This window comes from Odocoileus virginianus, chromosome 31 (assembly GCF_023699985.2).
Source record: "Odocoileus virginianus isolate 20LAN1187 ecotype Illinois chromosome 31, Ovbor_1.2, whole genome shotgun sequence".
NCBI lineage: Eukaryota > Metazoa > Chordata > Mammalia > Artiodactyla > Cervidae > Odocoileus > Odocoileus virginianus.
In genome coordinates, this window is record NC_069704.1 from 26454088 (window position 1) to 26475218 (window position 21131).

General features: G+C 47.7%; 1 protein-coding gene across 9 annotated transcripts in view; it reads right to left on the reverse strand.

The window, feature by feature from the left end:
* Nucleotides 1-21131, reverse strand: part of WNK2 (WNK lysine deficient protein kinase 2) — a 142768-nt gene that overhangs the window by 88263 nt on the left and 33374 nt on the right. For all 9 annotated transcript variants that reach the window (XM_070459444.1, XM_070459443.1, XM_070459440.1 and 6 more), the window contains exons 3-7: nucleotides 11498-11670; nucleotides 11046-11266; nucleotides 7392-7549; nucleotides 4596-4684; nucleotides 2150-2369 (exon numbers count right to left, since the gene is read on the reverse strand). In XM_070459444.1, the coding sequence (XP_070315545.1) occupies nucleotides 2150-2369; nucleotides 4596-4684; nucleotides 7392-7549; nucleotides 11046-11266; nucleotides 11498-11670 (861 nt within the window). The remainder of the gene's footprint in view (nucleotides 1-2149; nucleotides 2370-4595; nucleotides 4685-7391; nucleotides 7550-11045; nucleotides 11267-11497; nucleotides 11671-21131) is intronic.

The following is a 21131-nucleotide window of genomic DNA, read 5'->3' on the forward strand; positions in this document are numbered from 1 at the left end:
TGAAAGGAGTGATGCTGAAGCTGAAACTCTAATACTTTGGCCACTTGATGTGAAGAACTGACTCACTGGAAAAAACCCTGATGCTGGGAAAGATTGAAGGAGGAAGGAAAAAGGGACGACAGAGGGGGAGATGGTTGGATGGGATCACTGACCCAATGGATGTGAGTTTGAGTAAGCTCTGTGACTTGGTGATGGACAGGGAAGACTGGCATGCTGCAGTCCATGGGGTCACAAAGAGTCAGACATGACTGAGCGACTGAACTGAACATATATATATATATATATGAAGCCCAATAAAAATAAATGGGCAGAAGACCTAACTAGACACCTGTCCAAAGAAGACATACAGATGGCCGACGGGTACAGGAAAAGATGCTCAACATTGCTAATTATTCAAGAAGGGCAAATCAAAACTACAATAAGGTATCCCCTCACACTTGTCAGATGGGTCATCTTCAAAAGTCTGCAAATAATTGCATTTGCTGGCAAGGATATGGAGAAAAGGGAACCCTCCTACACTGTTGGGGGGAATGTAAATTGATGCAGCCAGTTTGGAGAATAGTATGAAGGTTGCTTAAGAAATAGAGTTACAATATGATCCAGCAATCCCACTCCTAGGCATATAACTGGAAAAGACAAACACTCAATTTTGAAAAAAATACATGCACCCCAGTGTTCACAGTGCACTATTTACAACAGCCAAGACATGGAAGCAACCTAAATGTCCATGGACGGGTGAATGAAGACATGATACTGCACATATAAAGGAACATTCCTTAAATAAAAGGAATGTTGGAAAAGTGAAAGCCGCTCAGTCGTGTCCGACTCTTTGCGACCCCACGGACTATACAGTCAATGGAATTCTCCAGGCCAAAATACTGGAGTGGGTAGCCTGTCCCAGCAGATCTTCCCAACCCAGGAATCAAACCGGGGTCTCCTGTACTACAGGCAGATTCTTTACCAACTGAGCTACCAGGGAATATTACTCAGCCATAAAAAAGAATGAAATGACATCAACTGCAGCAACATGGATGGACCTAGAGATTACCATACTAAGTGAAGTAAAGACAGTGAAGTAAAGACAGATATAAACATCATGCAATATCATTAATATGTGGAATCTTAAAAAAGGATACAAATGAACTTATTCACAAAACAGAAATAGACTCACAGACACAGAAAACAAATTTACGGTCACCAAAGGGTAACAGAAGGCAAAGTTAAATTAGGAATTTGGGGTTAACAGAAACACACTACTATATACAAAACAGGTAAAAAATAGGACCTACTATAGAGCACAGAAAAGTATATTCAATATGTTGTAAAAACCTATACTAAAAAGAATCTAAAAAAGAAGATATATACACATATACATAAAAATACACAAACATATATTTGAATCACTTTGCTGTACACCTGTGCATTGTAAATCAACTATACTTCAATTTTTTTAAATACATTTTATTGATTCAAAAAAAAGCCTACTGGGGTTCAGGGAATCCACTTGTAAAGAAAACATCAGCCACACCTTTGTGTGACTTACTGCATTTCTGAAAGATGTGCTGTTTTCAATGACACAGTATTTTTTTAAAAAGAGGACATGCACTTCTGTGGTTATGACAGGTGCAGCCAAGTACTCACTCTACTGCAATAAACATGTAGATTTTTACATTTGCTCAGATTTTCTAGTAAAAATTAGTGTCTAATTTATTTCTCACATATACTCTTTCTCCCCGTGATATGAAGCATCTCTATAAGCCTGCTCTCGCCAGGCTCTTCAGACCACAATGCACCTCAGAAACAAAGTGAAATAAAGATCAAAACTCAAAGGCCTACATCTGTTCAAAGTTAGCAAGAATCTGGTCAAAACAGGGCTCTTCCTAATATGCTGAAGTCCCCAGGGGCATCACTGCACTGGTCCACAATATCCTTTCACTGCACCATTTCCAAGGTGATGTCCTATAGTGCAGCACTGTGATTCTGACCTATGCTGTCCTTCACGGCTGCACTCAACAAATGGGGATCCTTGTTCACAAAACTGCACACCCACTAAGGGACCATGCTCCTTTCCTGACTTCGTTCTAATGTTTGGAAACCACACACGTGCAAGGCACGCACCCAGATTTGCCAAGGAACAAGCACACATTACCATTTCCTGTGCCACGTCATCTGGCGTCTCCCTCTCCAGGTCGAAGGTGAACTCTATGGCCCCATTGTCCTTGGGCTTGCCCTTCAGTTTCTTAGGGTCCTCAACCCAGAGCCGCAGGGCAATGGTGGACTTCCTGCCATGATCCTCCTCTGCCAGCTCCACCCTCACACCTGTGTCCTCCGCGAAGAAGGCGTGGCTGAGCAGGTCCTTGATCTCATACCTGGGAAGGAGGCAGCTGTCAGGCAGGGCACGGGCATACCAGCTGAAAGGGTCCTGTACCTGCCCAGCACCCCCCCACCCCCCGCCCGGGAAAGTCCTCTGATCATACCACTCACTGGGCATTTCTGTCCCCGAGGGCAGCACAAAACAGTACATCTGCATTCCCTAACTCTCAGGGGAAGAGGAAAAACCTGCTACCTGAACACATCTAACTACATACTATTAAGACCTTTTTTTTTCTCTCATTATAAAAAAAAAATCTCCATTATTAAGAGATTTGGGTAATTCAGAAAAGAATTTTTAAATCAGGCTCTGCACTGTCCAGACAAAGCCTGCTGAGATGCTGGGGAGCTCTCAGCTGTCATAGGATACCGTGGATCCAGGTAAAACTGAACTGGACCTGGACGAGGCAAGCCTCAACCTCCCCAGCTCACCACCCGAGGGACCCTGACCTCCAAGAAGCAGGGATAATTTTGGAGGCTCCCGAGGACGGGAATGGGGGGGTGTGGTGTGGCGTGTTGCCCTGCTAACCACTCTGCCGCCCAAATCCACATCCCTAAATGCTTGCCTAATTTCTGATCTCTGGCACAAACAGATCCCAGTGCTGTCCAGGGCCTGGCTCCCTCCCAGCTTCCTCTCTGTGGTCACTGTGGGTTCTGAGTTCCAGTGGCCCATCACCAATTCTACTGAGGGCAACACATCCCACAGGTGGTGGAACCATGCCACCTGGAGAGCCACCATGTATGAAAAGGGGAGGGAAGGGTGAGCAACCCTCACACAGGCTGACAAATGCCTGTGGGGACCCTGGGGAAGCACGGAAGTCAGGGCCCCTAGGGGCGCAGAGGTCACAGTCCCTGGGGGGTTCTGTCCTGATCTGGGAGGTGGTTTCTGTACTTTTCTGATGTGAGCTATAGTTCCCAGTTCTTTAGTATTTTCTCTTTAAGAAACAAAACATGATAATGTGCAGGGGGCAAAAGAGAAGACTCAGGAGATCAGGACAGGCCTGAGAGATCAGGACAGGCCCCCACATGAAAGATGACAGAAAGAACAGTGGTCAATGTTAGGAGCAGTAACATGGGGAAGGGGCACGGGCTGGCTGTGCAAGAGCAGAGACAGAATATGAGGGGGTGCTGCTGCTGCTGCTGCTAAGTCGCTTCAGTCATGTCCGACTCTGTGCAACCCCATAGACGGCAGCCCACCAGGCTCCCCCGTCCCTGGGATTCTCCAGGCAAGAATATTGGAGTGGGTTGCCATTTCCTTCTCCAACGCATGCATGCATGCTAAGTCGCTTCAGTCGTGTCTGACTCTGTGCAACCCTAAGGAGAGCAGCCCTCCAGGTTCCTCTGTCCACAGGATTCTCCAGGCAAGAATACTGGAGTGGGTTGCCATGAGGAAGAGGTATTAAGGGGAGACATGGAGGAATGGGGAAGGTGGGAAATGGGCAGGATAAAGGGGCAGGGGAGGGGGAAGCGGGGAGAGGGAGATGGGAGAAAGGAGGAAGGGAGGAGGGATGGAGGGTTGACGGGAGGGAAGGAAGGAAGGTAAGAAGGAGTGGGTAAGAGAGAGAGAGTAAGGAGGGAGGAAAGAAAGGAGAGACAGAGGGAGAAAGGAGCAGCGAGGAGAGAGAGGGAGGGAAAGAGGAAAGAGAGAGGGGGGAGGAAAGAAGGAAGGACGGAGGAAGGCTCAGAACACACACCCAGCTTCCTGGCTGACCAGCTGAGGAAGGAAGGGCCTTGATCTGAGGAGGGAGCTGGTCCGGGGGCATCTGGAGGGCTCTGACTTGAATGTGGGACTTTGAAATGGGTCAGACAACAGGTGCATGAAAGACGCAGCCTGGAGTTGAGAGAGAGGGGCAGGATGAGGCTCGACGGGAACCCTGGCATGGGGGTGTCCTCCAGACTGGGGGGATGGATAGGCTTGCCAGGGACAACACAGAAAAAAAGCAACAAGGGCAGGATAAGGCCTCAGTAGCCCCCACACTCCAGGCTGGGTGGGTGAGAAAGCAGCCAGTAAAGGGGATGGGGACTCTAGGACAGCATCCAAAGCCAGGGAGCATGTTCCAGACAGCAGAAGTCAGGCAGGGGGCTGCCCTCCAACTGCCCAGCGGGCTTGTTGGGACCCAGTACGTCTGTGGCCTGAAGTGGCCTGTCTCCCAACCCTCGCCTTCTCTTGGGATGTGATTTCAGGCAGAGCAACAGCCCAGATACAGTGCTGCCTGGGAACTCACCTTTCCTCCTTGTTTTTGCAGATACACTCCCCAATAATCTCCTTGATTTCAGGATCGTGCACCTTCTCAAAGCTGGCTGGCTTGATGCCCTGAAGACGACATGAGCAGAGTCACCTGACATCGAATTGGGGTCTGTTTCTTGCTCACTTCACACTCACCCCAGTAGAAGAGAAAACGGGAAATGCAAGAGGCTTGTTTGGGGTTGGGGGACAGGGGCATCGTTTCATTCTAAGGCCCCACTAAAGGTTTACTGGGAGTAGTGAGGTCTGAGGATGAGAAAGACTCAGAGGAGACTCGGAGCAGACGTGAAGGATGCTCGCTCTGCCTAATCCAGCTCCGCACAAGGGAGCACTTGCAGTCTTACTGCACAGAGGAGGTGGGGGTGGGGGAAGGCACACCTACCCAAGGCCACACACCAGCCAGGCAGGACCTCCCATGCCGGCAGCCCAGAGGGTCTCAGAGGCTGGACAGGGAACCCTAAAGAGCTGGCCTTTCTTGCCACACCTCCCCGGAGGATGCAGAAGTCACTGTGTGGTCACTATTGCTGGGCAAGGGCCACCAGAGACTCTGGCCACACTGTGGTCACAGGCAGGGCTGACTTCCAAGGCCGGTGGCTGGAAGGGGTTGCAAGCAAGCATCTGCACCATGAAGGTCTACAGCCGGCGGCCTGATCAGATGACTTTCAGGCAGCAACAACAGGAGGCGGCCGAGTACTAAAGCAGACCAGCAAGCCAGCGGGTACCAGGGGTGTGCAGCCAGAGGCATGGGGGGAGCAGGGTTCTGATCCCACAAGCAGATGGGATTCCAAGAGAAGCAGGGGCTGGATGGCAGGGCTTATTTGCAATCTGCCCAGGGAGGGCTTTGGGTGGAGGGGATCCTGGCTTTTGAAGATTTGGAACACAGTGAGGGCTCAACCATCATGTTCTTCCTCCTTCAAAAAGACTGTCTTCAAAGGTCTCGTCCTGGCTTTTTTTTTTTTTTTTTTTTTTAAGCATACATTTTCCCACAGCGAGGGATAGGGGAGAGGAGAAGTGCACCCTGGGAGTGCACGTGAGGCCCCAAAGTGCCCAACAAACTCCTGCCTAGGACATCTGGCCATAACCAATGGGTCATGCTGGGTCTGACACGCAGGGGAGGGAGTTTGTGCAGTAACAGACACAGCCCTTGGCTTTAAAAGTGGGCGAGGGGTCCTCCTTGAACATGAGACCCCCATGTTACTCCACTGAAGCCAACAGAAAAAGAAATTTAATTATGCCAGAAAGAAAGGCCACAGTCCTAACAGGGGAGGGAACCAGTGGTCTGAGAAGCTATAAGCGCAGGTAAATGTGCACACAGACCATCATTTAAATCTCTGGAAGGCAGTGGCAGAATGTGCCAGAACAAGGTGTTGTTTTGAAGGGGTTCACATCCCTGGGCTCAGAAGCACAGAGTTGGGGCAGCTGAGAAGAAAGGGAACCAAGACCCTCCAAGGACTGGAGCAGATGCTGGAGGCTGGACCAGTGCGTGGGTGTGGCAGGAGGGCCCAGGGGACCCAGAGCGTGAGGGTGTCACGGCAAACAGAGGAAACAGCAAGGTTCAGGGAAGGCACCTTTCATCCGATTTCCTCAAGGAGGCAGGGTAGGTAGGGCCTTGCTTTACTCAAACCAACACGGGTCCATGTTAGGAGCCTTGGGACCCTGACCAGTGTTCTGTTTCTCAGGGCCTAAATGGGGGCAGAGGCACTGCTGAAAGAACCCAGGTGGCTAAGGAGTATGTGCCCAGGAGACTCAGTCCCTGCCTCCCCAAGCCCAGCAGAGGGACCACCACCCCATCCACACACGCAACCAGGACCACGGTCAGCAGCAGCCCCACCTGCACCCCGGCCCCAGCGCTCCACCAAGGCCCGGCAAAGAAGCCCTAACCTCCCGAGGCCCTCCCTGTCCCCCCGGAGGACCACTGCCCATGGCCGATGGGGCACCTCTCTGGTCAGCACCTCCGGGGAGCTGCACACCTCTGCGGGTATCTGACCCACACCCACTAGTGCCACTAACCAAGGATTCTCTCTTTCTACCTTGCACCCTCAGCAGCACAGAGGAGGTGCTTAGAGTGAAAGAAAAATGACTGATAGATAACTGAAGATGAAGACTCAAAGGACAGTAAGAAGCTGTGATCTGCGGGGAGGGCTCAAAGTAGAGGGCGGGATAAGGGCAGGTGCTCTGGGGTTCCAAGAGCCGTGGCGCCTCACGCTTCTGCAGAAGTGAGGAGGCTGCAGGGAGGTGGGCGCTGGCGTTGGGGAGAGGCAGCCGGCACTCGGGTGGTGGGACCTGGTGCCTGCAGGTACAGATGGACAGTAAGGCACCAGGGCCCAGAAAAGGCACAGGCAGCCCCAGCCGCCCGGGGATGGGTGCTCCTGCTGCATTCCCCACCCAGCAGGACAGCCACAGAGGGAGGACAGGATGCTGTTTTCAGAGCTGAAACCATCTGATCAAAGTCTAGGGACATGCCAGAAGACGAGAAAGCCAGCAGCCTCCAGGTGGCACAGAGGAGAGTCTCTATGGCCTGGTGGCCTGGGCCTCCTGGAGAGGCCCCTTTGGTGCTCCAGCCCTGCAGCGCTGCCTGAGGCCCCAGTGAAGGCTCCAGGGCCCACCCACAGCCCACGTTACAACTGCTGCTACCCCAAGGAAGCTGGGAGACCCCCTACTAGTCCTCTGCTTCTCCATGTGTAAAATGGCTTCCTTCCCTTCCTCACACGGCCCCCGTGACACAGAGCTCAAGGTGGGACACACAGCCAGCCCGTCACCGTGGCCGGGGACTCACACAGGTGACCTTCCGGTAGATCTGGGCGGCATTCTGGCACTCCGCGTAGGGGTACTCCGAGGTGGCCATCTCCAGCATGCACATCCCGAAGGCGTACACGTCCACGGACTCATCATAGTGCTCCTCATACATCTCTGGTGCCATGAACTCGGGGGTACCTGCACCCAGGAGCAGAAGACGCAGGGTCAGTGGTTGCTGGGCCCCGGAGCCCCCTGGGCTTCTCATCAGAGTCCCGCACCTCCTCCCCCATCCACAAGCCAGGACGGGCCCGGCCCCCACGCTCCTCGCTGTTGGTTCTAGAATCCAGGATTCAAACAGGATTCTGCTTTACTGATAGAAGTTCCCCCCAAATCCGCCCCCGCGTCATACCCTCCCAATTCTAGAGTGGATCAGTTTATAGCGCCATCCCTTGATCACAGAGCTGGGAGACCATTACTTCCCAGGAGACAGGGTCTGTGCCAGAAATAATGGAGGCGCCTCTCTTTGAGGAGGCAGAAGTCTGAGCATATCCCTCCTGGCTACAGGCACGGATAACCTAGAGCAGACAAAAACTTGGGGTCACCACAGAGCTACGTAAATTGTAAAGCCCAGAAAGGCCCCCATGTCCCTGGAGCATCAGTCAGCACAGTGATCCTCTTCACTAAAGATGGCTGCCTGGGGACAGCTGGGCAGGCGCCAATCATCTGGCAGGTACCAGCAACGTGTTACGTGAAAACTGCCCATCCATTCTAAGCACAAGAGATTTTAAAACAAAGCTTACTCTGAATTTTTAAGGACATGATAGACTCACATAGGCTGAGTAAAATAAGCAAAATATATGATTGTACATGCATGCTGACCATCCCATATAAAACAATAAGCACAGACCAAAATGACTCATCTAGAAGGTGGGGTTATGGCTTTTTCCTTTAGTCTGGTGTTTTTAATTTTTCTGTAACAAATATTTGCTTTAAAAATCACAAACTCTTTTAATGAAAAAAAAAAAAAGGTCTAACTGAGCATCTGTCAAGCTGAATGCAAAGAAATGGGGCCATCAATTTCAATAAGACTGCTTTTAATTTCAACTTCTCCATCTTTGTTGACCTTGGAAGATTCTCCAAACGTTCCAGTTTTTTTAAAAAAGCAGATATAAAACAGTACAAACTAGTGTGTTAAAAAGCATGAGGTTTGGGGGTATCTTGCATGCAGGTAGATTAAGGGTGATTTTAATTTTTTCTCCTTTACCCATAATTTCAACTTAAGATGTATTATATATTTACAAAAAAAAAAGTTAACAGTTTGGGTAAAAAATGGAAAACACAAGAATCTATGTTGAGTTGAGTTACACACATGCATAAAGAATTCTGGAAGATTCCATCAGAAATAATGATGAATGGAGAGGGAACTGGAGTTCAAGGAATCTTGCACTGGCAATTTTTCATCCTTTTGGGGTTTTGAACCATACAATAATACTGAAAATTTTGGCATTTGGCCATGTCCATCTAGAAGGATAAGAGAGAAGAGCCTCAGGGCTGCTGGCAAGCAGCTGGGAGCAAAGCTGGCTCAGAGAGGACCCGACTTACCTGTTCAGGACTCCTGATCAATCAGCTCAGTCTCTTCTGAGACCCTTGGGAACCACAAATGCTGCCTTGCAAGAAATACCCCAAGGACCCAAGATGTCCTGACTTCGTGGGAGTAGAGTGGACAGTGGGTGTGTGGGGGGCCCAGCTCCAAGGTGGGATGGTAGGAGATGCCAATTTTGCACTTGTGCTAGGACCACAGAGACCGAACTTTTTTCTCTTTCCTTACAACACAGCTGTTTAAATCTAAATGTTAAGAAGAATGTGTGTGTGCTAGCACCCAAACACACATGTGTCCGGGGACCTCTGGGCGCACCTCCTAAGCCCCACAGCTCTGCATCCCCCAAGTCCCAGCCTCCATGGCTGTGAACACCTGCAGGAAGGACAGCACCCACTTCACCTCCACCCACTCAGGGCCCGGCCAGCACAAAAGCAGTGACAGCACATCACGACGGCATCAGATCCAAGTGGCCCTCAGGGACAAGCCCCACAAGGGTCATGGGGAGCCTCTGGGAGGCCGCCACCACCAGATATCTCAAACCATGTCTTATCTGCACAAAACCTCTCTGACGGCTGCACCTCGAATGGGTCCACAGTATCAACTGCCCCCCTGTACCTTGGACAGAGCACGGAGGGAAAAGCCTCATTCACAGGCCTGGGGGATCCTTCACCTGACCACAGACCCCAGGTCAGCTGAGGCCCCTTGCTGGGGACAGGGCCCTGCTGCCCTGTCTAAACCACCTGTTTAGATGTGCTGACCAGCCTCCATTTACAATGAGTGTGGAGCTTTGAGGGCTCCAGCTGAGCAAGAGGTGGGGTGATCAGGGAGCCCCATGGAGCCAGACACTGTGTGGGGCTCACTGTGCCTCCAGAAACACACAGGCTTCATCTCACCCCACCACATCACTCAGCAACTGGAAAGTCCATTTCCAAGAGGAAAAAGAGCTGTCAGAGAAGCCCTGACTTCCAAGGCCAAATCTGCAAAGCCTGCCTGGACACCTCTGGCAGCTCAAGAGGCTTGGTGGTGTACCCCCCAAACCCCTGGGTCCCATAGCCAGGCCCTCACCTGCTCCACCCATTTCACAGATAGGGAACTGACGCCTGAGTCAACCCTTGCATCACCACTCAGCTCCCCCATTCAGCCAGAGGCCTCACATTCACAGGATACCTGGTGGCTACCTTGTCCCAGATGTTGTCACATCCCAAAACCACTAGCCTGCCAGAGAAGTTTCCAGATTCCCAGCAGTTCCATTTTCCACAAACAGGTCAAGTTCTGTCTCCAACCATACAACAAAACCATGAACTTGCCAAGCCCTAATCACCTCTCATCTTGCTATATGGGAAGAAGCCATCACATCATGGCATGGAAGAGAGCCTCTCCCAACCTTACCTGATCCAAGCTTCCAGAGCCATGCCCTGCAGCCACCTGACCCTGCAGCTCACTGGCACTTTCCAGACATCCTGAACCCAACAAAAGGCTGCCCCACAGCCCCTTCAAGCACATTCGTTGCAAAACCCAGGAAGGGCTCCCCTCAGCTCTGGTGGACACACACTGCCTGCTGTGTGCAGGACCAAAGCTGACCCCACATGGGGCTGGCATGAACTGCAGACCATGTCTTCACGACAGCCACAGCCACAGAGGAGCTTCTCTGAGGAGGCTAAGAAATGCAGAGGCAGTAATAGCCAGCAAACTGCCATCCACATGAAATCCCTCAGCCCCATGCCCCTCATGCTCACTCCATGCCCCAAACTACCCCAAAGATTCCCTCTGTGGGTCTTGGGGTCTGGGGCACCCTCCCCACCTTCAGTCCACTGAAGGCAGCTCCAGCCTCACTGACCACAAAGTCCCCATATTCTTCTATCCTCCAGATCTCTCTCCCGCACCCAAGTACCCTTAGTGTCCCTAAGGCCCTTGGGTGCCAGTCAGCCTCAGCACCCAAGAGACACAGCTAAGGGACTCACACACAGGGCATCCAGGGCTGCAGCCAGCATTGGGGGCACAGGCAGAGAGCCAGCACTTGCAGGGTGGTGATCCCGGGGGGGGGTGGGGAGGTACCCCGAAGCACAGGGGCATGAAGAGACAAGATGGGCTCACCTATCACACTTTTAGCAAAGGATGCTCTCTTGAGGGTGGCCAGGCCCAAGTCGCCGATCTTCACAGACCCTGTGGGCCCAGTGATAAAGATGTTGTCACACTTGAGGTCCCGGTGGATGATGGGGGGCGTCCTGGTATGCAGGAACAGCAGGCCCTTCAGGATCTGCCGGCACCAGCTACGTAGAACCTTGGGCTTCATCACCTTGAACCGCTTCAGATACCTGCAGGTGGGGGTGTGGCTCACCACGGCTCGTGTGGGGAAGGGGCCCCCAGTTGCTGAGGGCTGTGCATTTACTCCCTAAACAGGGGCACTTCTGAGAAAGGGCTGCTGGCCACACCAGCCAGGACCACCCCAAACAGACGCAGGCCCGGGGCCTCAGCCATTGCAACTCTTGAGCCCCAGGCCAAGCCTACCCCAAGGCCCCAACTGGCAGGGTGGGTAGCATGCTCACGTCTTCAGTGTCCCCGAGGTCATCAGCTCGGTCACCAGCACGATGCACCGCTTCCCCCTGGCACTGGACTCCCAGAAGTCATAGAAGCGCACAATGTTGGGGTGCTGCAGGCCCTTCAGCATCTCGGCCTCCTCCTTGAACCGCTGCCTCTCCAGTTTGGTGAGCTTCCGGTCCTAGAGAGAAACACACACGGACTGAGAGGCCCACTGCACAGCCTCAGGCAGCGGCCTTCCAGGGAGCCGGGGCCAGGACTCTGCCAGGCCGCTCTCTCGGCTCCTAACACACAGCCCAGCAGGAGGAAAGGACCAGACATCTGGGGTCGAGGGAAATCCGACCCAGTCCCAAGTCCTTCCCCGCTTTCCCCACAGAGAGCAGGGCAGGCCTCTGATTCATAAAGCCAGCACAACTGCTCACGGTTCTCCAACGCCTGGAACATCAGACCCTGATATCTCATCGATTTCAAATTAGCTTCTCCCTGCTCAAGAAGCTCAGCAAAAAGGTCCCTGGGAATCAGAGACACTTCCAAACCCCACACGGCAATACTCATGTGCTTCTTCCCTAAAAACACCTCTGAGAGGCAGCATCAAGATGGCGGAGTAGGAGGACGTGGCGTTTGCATCTGCCCACAACCAGGGCACTGACGAGGCCCTGGTGTGGGACCCTGGACACCTAAGGGGCGGGGGGAACCCCTGAGCAACCAGGTAGGACGTGGGAGGGAGGAAGAAAAGAAGAGTGGCGGTGGGACCAGACCGGCACCACTGAGGGTGTCTGGAGGAGAGGGAAGGTTTCCACACTCACCACCCACTCACCACCAAGTGATCAGCGAGGACAGGGAGGGACCTTTGGGAGGCTGGGGATCGGAGGGGAACACAGCCCCTCCGCCCACTCAGCCCCGGTGAGTCTATGGGGGCCCCGGGCCTGAAAGCCCCACCACCCACTGGAGCCCCCTCCGGCTGCACAGATCTCAGGCCTAAGACCACCCGGTCCCCCCACCACCCCAGGCCCCTTCCAGACACCTGCATCTTGGGCCTGAGTCCAGCCCCCACGCCTTTTCCAGCTGTGTGGACCCCAGTCCTGAGCCCTCACACCCACGAAGGCCTCTTCCAGCCACACAGTACTGGCAGCCCAAGTCCCGCCCCTGACAGGGCTTCCTCCAGCCATGCAGGTGCAGGCAAGCCAGACGCCACCCGCCTCCAAGGCCTCTCCCCAGGCTGCGCCAGCCCCTATGGGCACACCAGTGGAGGCCTACGCCCCAGCTGGCCTACATGGCATGTGTGCTCCGGGCCAGCTTCAGGAACAGATGCTAGTGAGGGGAACACATGCAGACATGAGGCTGACAAAGCAGGTCCAGAGACCTTTCTGGAGGTCTTGGAGGGTCTACTGGGGAGGCAGGGGTAGGCTGCAGCTTACAGTAGAAGGAAGAACACTGGAAGAGGAGGCATGGAGAATATTTTATTTATCTTTTTTCTCAATAATTATTCATTTTTATTTATTTATTTGGCTGTGCTGGGTCTTAGCTGTGTCACATGAGAGCGAGATCTGTGACCTTCCTTGCGGCAAGTGGAATTTTTAGTTGTGGCATGTGGGATCTAGTTCCCCAAACAAGGATCGAACTCAGGCTCCCTGCAATGGGAGCATAGAGTTTTGGCCACTGGACCACCAGGGAAGTCCTATTTTTATGTCTTTATCTTTTATTTTTTATTCTTTTTCTAATTAATTTTTAAATTGTTTTATTTTCTTTCTTTTACTTTTTTTGCTGTTATCATTTTATTTTGTCTTCTTGTTTAATTTTTAGAGTTATTTCTCTAATTTATAATTTTTACTTTCCTAATTTTATCTTACTTTATTGTTTGGTATTGTTCTGTTCTTTTCTGCTTGTTGCTTGCTTTTTTTTCCTTTTTGCTGCACTTTAAGGCTTACTGGGCCTTAGTTCCCAGGCCAGGGGTTGGGCCTGAGCTCCCTGCGGTGGTCGTGCTAAGTCCAAACTGCTGGATTAACAGAGAACTTCAGGTCACAGGGAAGTTCGTCACTGTGAGGTCTCCCAGAGGTCCTCATCTCAGCACCAACACACAGCTCCACTCAACTGTCAGCAAATTCCAGTGTTGAACTAATCAGGTCAAACAACCAGCAAGACAGGAACACAGCCCTGCCCACCAAAAACAATGGGATGACAAAACAATATATGTTACAGATGAAGGAGCAAGGTAAAAACCTTACCAAATAAATGAAGAGGAAACAGGCAACCAATCTGAAAAAGAATTCAGAGGAATGATAGTAAAGATGATTCAAAACCTCAGAAATAGAATGGAAGCGTGGATCAAGAAAATACAAGAAATGTTTAACAAGGACCCAGAAGAACTAAAGAATACAGAGTGATGAGCAACACAACAACTGAAATGAAAAATACACTGCAAGGAATCAATGCAAAATAACTGAGACAGAAGAATGAATAGGTAAGCTGGAAGATCAAATGCTGGAAACAACTACTGAGGAGCAGAATAAAGAAAAAGGAGTGAGAAGAAATGAGGACAGTCTCATAGACCTCTGGGACATCACTGAACACAACAACATTGAATTATAAAGGGCTCAGAAGAAGAAAAGAGAAAGGGTCTGAGAAAATATTTGACGAGATGGGACAAAAACTTCCTTAACATGAGAAAGGAAACAGCCACCCAAGTCCAGGAAGCAGAGACTTCTCTACTCAAGGAGATAAACTCAATGAGAAAGACACTGAGACACGTATTAATCAAACTAACAAAAATTGAATTCAAAGAAAATATTAAAAGCAGCAAGGGAACAGCAAAAAATAACACACAAGGGAATCCCCAAAAGGTTATCAGCTGATTTGGCAGCAGAAACTCTGTAGGCCAGAAGGGAGTGACAAGACATGTGGCAAGTGATGAAAGGGGAAAACCTACAAATAAGATTATACTAGCCAGCAAGGATCTGGTTCAGATTTGATGGAAAAATCAAAACCATTACAGACAAGCAAAAGCTAAGAGAATTCAGCACTTCCAAACCAGCTTTACAACAAATGCTAAAGGAATTTCTCTAGGAAACACAAGGGAAGAACATATAAAACAAACCCAAAACAATTAGAAAATGGCAATAGGAATATACATATCAATAATTGTCTTAAATGTAAATGGATTAAATGCTCCAATGAAAAGTCTGGCTAAATGAATAAAAAAACAAGACCTGTATACATGCTGTCTACAAGTGACCCACTTCAGACCTAGAGACACGTACAGACTGAAAGTGAGGGGATGGAAGAAGGTATTCTATGCAAATGGGTACCAAAAGAAAGCTGGAGTAGCAATTAGATAAACTAGACTTTAAAAAAAAATAAAGACTATTATAAGAGACAAGGCAGAACACTTCATAATGATCAAGGGATCAATCCAAGAAGAAGACATGACAACTGTAAATACTTATGCACCCAACATAGGTGCACCTCAAAACATATGGCAAAGGTTAACAGCAATAAAAGGAGAAATCAACAGTCATACAGTTATAGTGGGGGGATTTAACACCCCACTTATACCAATGGACAGATCATCTAGACAGAAAATAAATTAGGAAACACAAACTTTAAATGATACAACAAGCCAGACAGACTTAATTGATACTCAGAGGATATTCCATCCAAAAGCAACAGAATACACATTCTTGTCAAATGCACACAGAAAATTCTTCAGGATAGATCACATCTCAGGTCATAAATCAAGTCTCAATAAATTTAAGAAAGTTAAAATCATATTAAGCACCTTTTCCAACCACAATGCTATGAGATTAGAAATCAATTATAGGGAAAAAACTGTAAAAAGCACAAACGCATGGAGGCTAAATAATATGCTACTAAGACATCACTGAAGAAATCAAAGAGGAAATTGTAAAAATACCTAGGAATAAATGACAACAAAAACATAACAACCGAAAATCTACAGGATGCAGCAAAAGGAGTTTTAAGAGGAGAGTTTAGAGTAATTCAATCCTATCTCAAGAAACAAGAAAAATAACAAATAAACAACCTTATACCTAAAGCAACTAGATAAAAAAGAACAAACAAAACCCAAAGTTAGTAGAAGGAAAGAAATCATAAAAATCAAAGAGAAATAAATGAAATAGAAAGGAATGAAATAATAGCAAAAATCAATGACACTAAAAGTTGGTTATTTGAAAAGAAACAAAACTGATAAGTTGTTAGCCAGACTCATCAAGGAAAAAAAGGGAGAGGATTCAAGTCAATAAAATTAGAAAAGAAAAAGGAGAAATTACAACTAATACCACAGAAATACAAAGGATCATGAGAGATTATGGTGGTGGTTTAGTTGCTAAGTCGTTTCCAACTCTTGTGACCCCATGGACTATAGCCTGCCAGGCTCCTCTGTCCATGGGATTCTCCAGGCAAGAATACCGGAGTGGGTTGCCATTTCCTTCTCTATAAGAGACTATACAAGCAACTATAGGCCAATGAAACAGACAACCTGGAAGAAATGGGCAAATTCTTAGAAAGGTACAATCTCCCAAGACTGAATCAAGAACAAATAGAAGATAGTTTTAAACAGATCAAGCACAAGTAATGAAATTGGAACTCCAATTAAAAATCTTCTGACAAACAAAATCCAGGACCAGATGGATTCACAAGCAAATTCTATCAAACATCTAGAGAAGATCTAACAGCCACCCTTCTCAAACTCTTTCAAAAAACTGCACAGGAAGGAACACTCCCAAGCTCATTCTACAAGGCCACCATCACCCTGATTCCAAAACCAGACAAAAAAAGCACAAAATAAGAAAATTACAGACAAATATCACTGATGAACATAGAGGCAAAACTTTTCAACAAAATACCAGCAAACAGCATCCAAGAACACACGAAAAAGGATCATACACTATGATCAAGTGGGATTTATCCCAGGGTTCTTCAATACGCATAAACCAATTAGTGCAATAACCCATATCAACAAATTAAAGAATAAAAACCAAATGATCATTTCAATAGAGACAGAGAAAGCTTTTAACAAAATTCAACATCCATCCATGATAAAAACTCTCCAGAAAATGGGCAGAGCAGGAACCTACCTCAACATAATAAAGGCTGTATATCACAAAGCAACAGCAAATATTCTCAGTGGTGAAAAACTAAAGGCATTTTCTCTTAACATCAGAAATAAGACTGAATAAGAATGTCCACTCTCACCACTATTATTCAACAAAGTTTTGGAAGTCCTAGCTATGAAGAAAAAGAAATAAAAGGAATTCAAACTGGAAGAGAAGACATAAAACTGACACTGTATGTAAATGACATGATACTATACAGAGAAAATCCTCAAGAAGTCAGTAGAAAACTACTTAAGCTAATCAATGCATTTGATAAAGTTGCAGGATACAAAATTAATGTACAGAAACCTCTTGCATTACTATACTCTGATGACAAAAGTTGAGAAAGAAATATCAAGGAAACTCCCATTTACCTTTGCAACAAAAAGAATAAAATATCTAAGAATAAATCTACCTAGGGAGGTAAAAGACCTGTACTCAGAAACTGATATGACACTGATGAAAGAAATCAAAGATGACACAAACAAATGGAGAGATATACCATGCTCTTGGATTAGAAGAATCAATATTGTGAAAATGACTATACTACCCAAGCAATCATTAGATTCAATGCAATCTCTATCAAATCACCAATGGCATTTTTCACAGAATTAGAACAAAAAGTTTTACAATTTATATGGAAATACAAAAGATCCCAAAGAGCCAAAGCGATCTTAAGAGAAACAGAGCTGAAGAAATCAGGCTCCCTGACTTCAAACTATACGACACAGCTCCAGTCATCAAGACAGTATGGTACTGACACAAAAACAGAAATGTAGATCAATGAAACAGGACAGAAAACCCAGAGACAAACCCACACACCTGTGGTCACCTAATCTATGACAAAAGAGGCAAGAATACACAATGAAGAAAAGACAGTCTCTTCAATAACTGGTGCTAGGAAAACTGGACAGCTACATGTAAATGGATGAAATTAGAACACTCCCTAACATACACAGAAATAAACTCAACACAGATAAAAGACCTAAACTTAAGCCCAGATGCTATAAAACTCTTAGAGGAAAACACAGGAAGAACACTCTTTGACACAAATCACAGCAACACCCTTTTTGACTCACTTCCTTTACCAATGAAAATAAAAACAAAAATAGACAAATAGGACCTAATTAAACTTAAAATCTTTTGCAAAGCAAAGGAAACCATAAACAAGACAAAAAGACAACCCCCAGAATGGGAGAAAATATTTTGTAAATGAAGCAACTGACAAGCGACTAATCTCTAAAATATACCAACAGCTCACACAGCTCAACATAAAGAAACAGCCCAATACAAAAACTTGTGGAAGACCTAAACAGACATTCCTCCAAAGAAAACATACAGATGGCCAAGAGGCATATGAAAAGATGGTCAGCATCACTAATTTTTACAGACGTGCAGGTCAAAATCACAATGCAGTGTCCCCTCACACTTGTCAGAATGGCCTTCATCGAAAATCTACAAACAATAAATGCTTGAAAAGGTATGGAGAAAAGGGAAACCTCTTGCACTGGAAATGTAAACTGATACAACCACTACGGAGAGCAGTATGGAGGTTCCTTAAAAAAACTGAAAATAGAACTACCAGGTGATTCAGCAACCCCACTACTGGACATATACCCTGAGAAAACCATAATTTAAAAAGACACATGGCACCCCAATGTTCATTGCAGCACTATTTACAATAGCCAGGACATGGAAGCAACTTAAGCATCCATCACAGACCAATGGATATAGAACATGTGGTCCAGGGGAATTCCCTGGTAGTCCAGTGGTTAGGATTCCATGCTTCCAGTGTAGGGGGCATGGGTTTGATCCCTGCTTGGGGAACTAAAATCCCACACTCTCCGTGGTGTGGCCAAGGAAAAAAGAGAAGACAATGTGGTACATATATACAATGGAAAACTACTCAGCCATAAAAAGGAACAAAACTGGGTCATTTGTAGAGATGTGGATGGACCTAGAATCTGTCATACAGAGTGATATATGTCGGAAAGAGAAAAACAAATACTGTATATTAACACATATATGTGAAATCTAGCAAAACAGGACAGACGAACCTATCTGAAGGTCAGGAATAGAGATAAAGGTGTAGAGAATCTTTGTGGACATGGGGGGTGGAAGGGAAGTGGGAGTGGGTTGAATTGGGAGGTTGAGATGGACATGTATATTGTTAGTGGGAAGCTATTGTATAGTGCAGGCAGCTCAGTTCGGGGTTTTGTGGTGACCTAGATGGGTGGGATGGGTTGGGGGGGCCGCCCAAGGTGGAGGGAATATATGCATACATATAGTCGGTTCACCTCATCGTACAGTAGAAACTAATACAACATTTTAAAGCAACTATATCGAAATTTAAAAAAAGAAGAAAAAAAAAAAACCCTCTGAAACCTTGCTCCCTCCACACCCACTTACTGAGTATTATTAAAAGAAAGAAGCATCTGTTTACTTCTAATTTACACATAACTTTGAGGACATGTCCACAACCACAGCAGATGACAACCAGAAAACAAGGAAACAATGACATGAGAGGCAGAGAAGAATAGCAGAGTCCCAGCCACATCTGCATCAATGCTAGAGGACACAGAAGACACACCCCTGGGGCCTGGGAACACCTTGAGCCCTGAGCTGGGACCTCAAGGTTAAACAGGGAACTACAACCCCACCATCACAGTACGGGGAGGCACCTCTGGGGTGTCACCCGTAAGTATGCCCAGTCACATCCTGGGAGGAAGACACGGACTCCCTCCGCACATCCACACACACCAAGCACCTTCCTTGCCCTTGATCCATCTGCTCCAGCATTACCCCGATCCCAATCCACCACCAACCCGGCCACCTGGCTCACCCCTCCTCTGCATCCTAGATCCTGGCCCTTCCCTTCTTAAATCCCTCCAATGGATTCCCACCAGAGACCACTCAGAACACCCCGAGAGTTCTGCCGCTTTCAACTTCACCTGATGGGTGAATCTTACCCCTAGAGGCCCCAGCACAGCCTTCTCCCCAAGCCTGAATATGTGCCCCCGATGTTGCCTCCATCACAGCCCAATCAGCCCTACAAAGCCCACCCTTCACCCTCCCTCCAGAAGAACTCTCAGAAGGAAACATAAATACAAATGAACACAAACCATCAAATTTTTGAGGCCTTCTAGGAAGACAGAAATGGATACATTTCAATGAAGAAATCAGAGCTGAAAAAAAACACAGCCCAAGACCTCTAGGGTCCTTTGAAAGACCCCATGATGAGATTAGCTGGTTAAGGAATTCTATCCCAAGTGGCACTGTACCCACTAGGCATTCTCCCACCCACCAGGCCCACTGCAACAAACCATCTTCAGGCAGTCCAGGTACAAATGGGACTGGACAGAATAATCACCAACAAAGCAAAGACACACCAAGACTGAGTCCAGAAAAACAAGCAATTCAGGCACAAAAGCAACTTCCCCCAAAAATCTAGTTCATGTCCTCATAAAAATCCAAGAGCTTGACACAAATAAATAAGAGCAGCTTTTATTTAAATAGGAACAATCAAGGAAGAGCTTTTGCAAATTAAAGTTCTGTATTTTAAGAATAAGATATTCTATAACCCAATGAAACAGTAAATACAAAAAAGCTACCATTTCACCAAGACAATAACATGGAAACATGTTCTGCTCATCAAAAGCAATACTTTGTTTTAGAAAGTAAGTCACCAACATATTCTCAATGGGTGCATTTGACATAGAGTTACATCCAGAATATAGATAAAACTCCCATACCTCAACAATAAAGACATGAACAGAAAAGTCACAAAAGAAGATGCAGAAAAGGCCAATAAGTACATGGAAATGTGTAAAGCACCATGAGTCACCAGAAAAATGTCAATTAAAAGCACAAGATACCACTTCACACCCACCAGAAGGGCTAAAATAAAAAGATGGATCATTCCAACCACTGGGCATCCGAGAGCAGCTGAGCTCTCTGGGCACACAGCTGTGGGAAATACAAGCTGGTACAAGCTTCAGATAGAGAGCCCTAGGCAGGGTCACCCCCGCTCTAGATCCAGCCACTCCCCTTCAACTTCGTTGCTGTTCAGTTGCTAAGTCATGTCCAACTCTGCAACCCTAAGAACTACAGCCCATCAGGCTCCTCTGTCCATGAGATTTCCCCCACAAGGATACTGGAATGGGTTGCCATTTCCTTCTCCAGGGATCTTCCCGGACCAGGGATCGAACCTGCGTCTCCTGCTTTGGCAAGTAGATTCTTTACCACTGAGCCCCCAGGGAAGCCCAGCTCTACTCCTAATATCTCCTGAACTCTAAAGAAGGCACGGGGTTGAAACCAGAAAAAGGGCTTGTCTCTTGGGTGAGGGGAAATGCAGGAGCTGAGAACCTGGCGGGGGTGGGGGGTGGGGAGAGAAGGATGGGGGGTAGTGGGGCGGGGGGATGAGGGCGTGACAGAAACATTCTACACTGTAACTGAAGACAAAGGTTACACCTTCCCACGCATATGTCAAAGCTCATCATGTATACACTTGAGATCTGTGTTTCATTATATG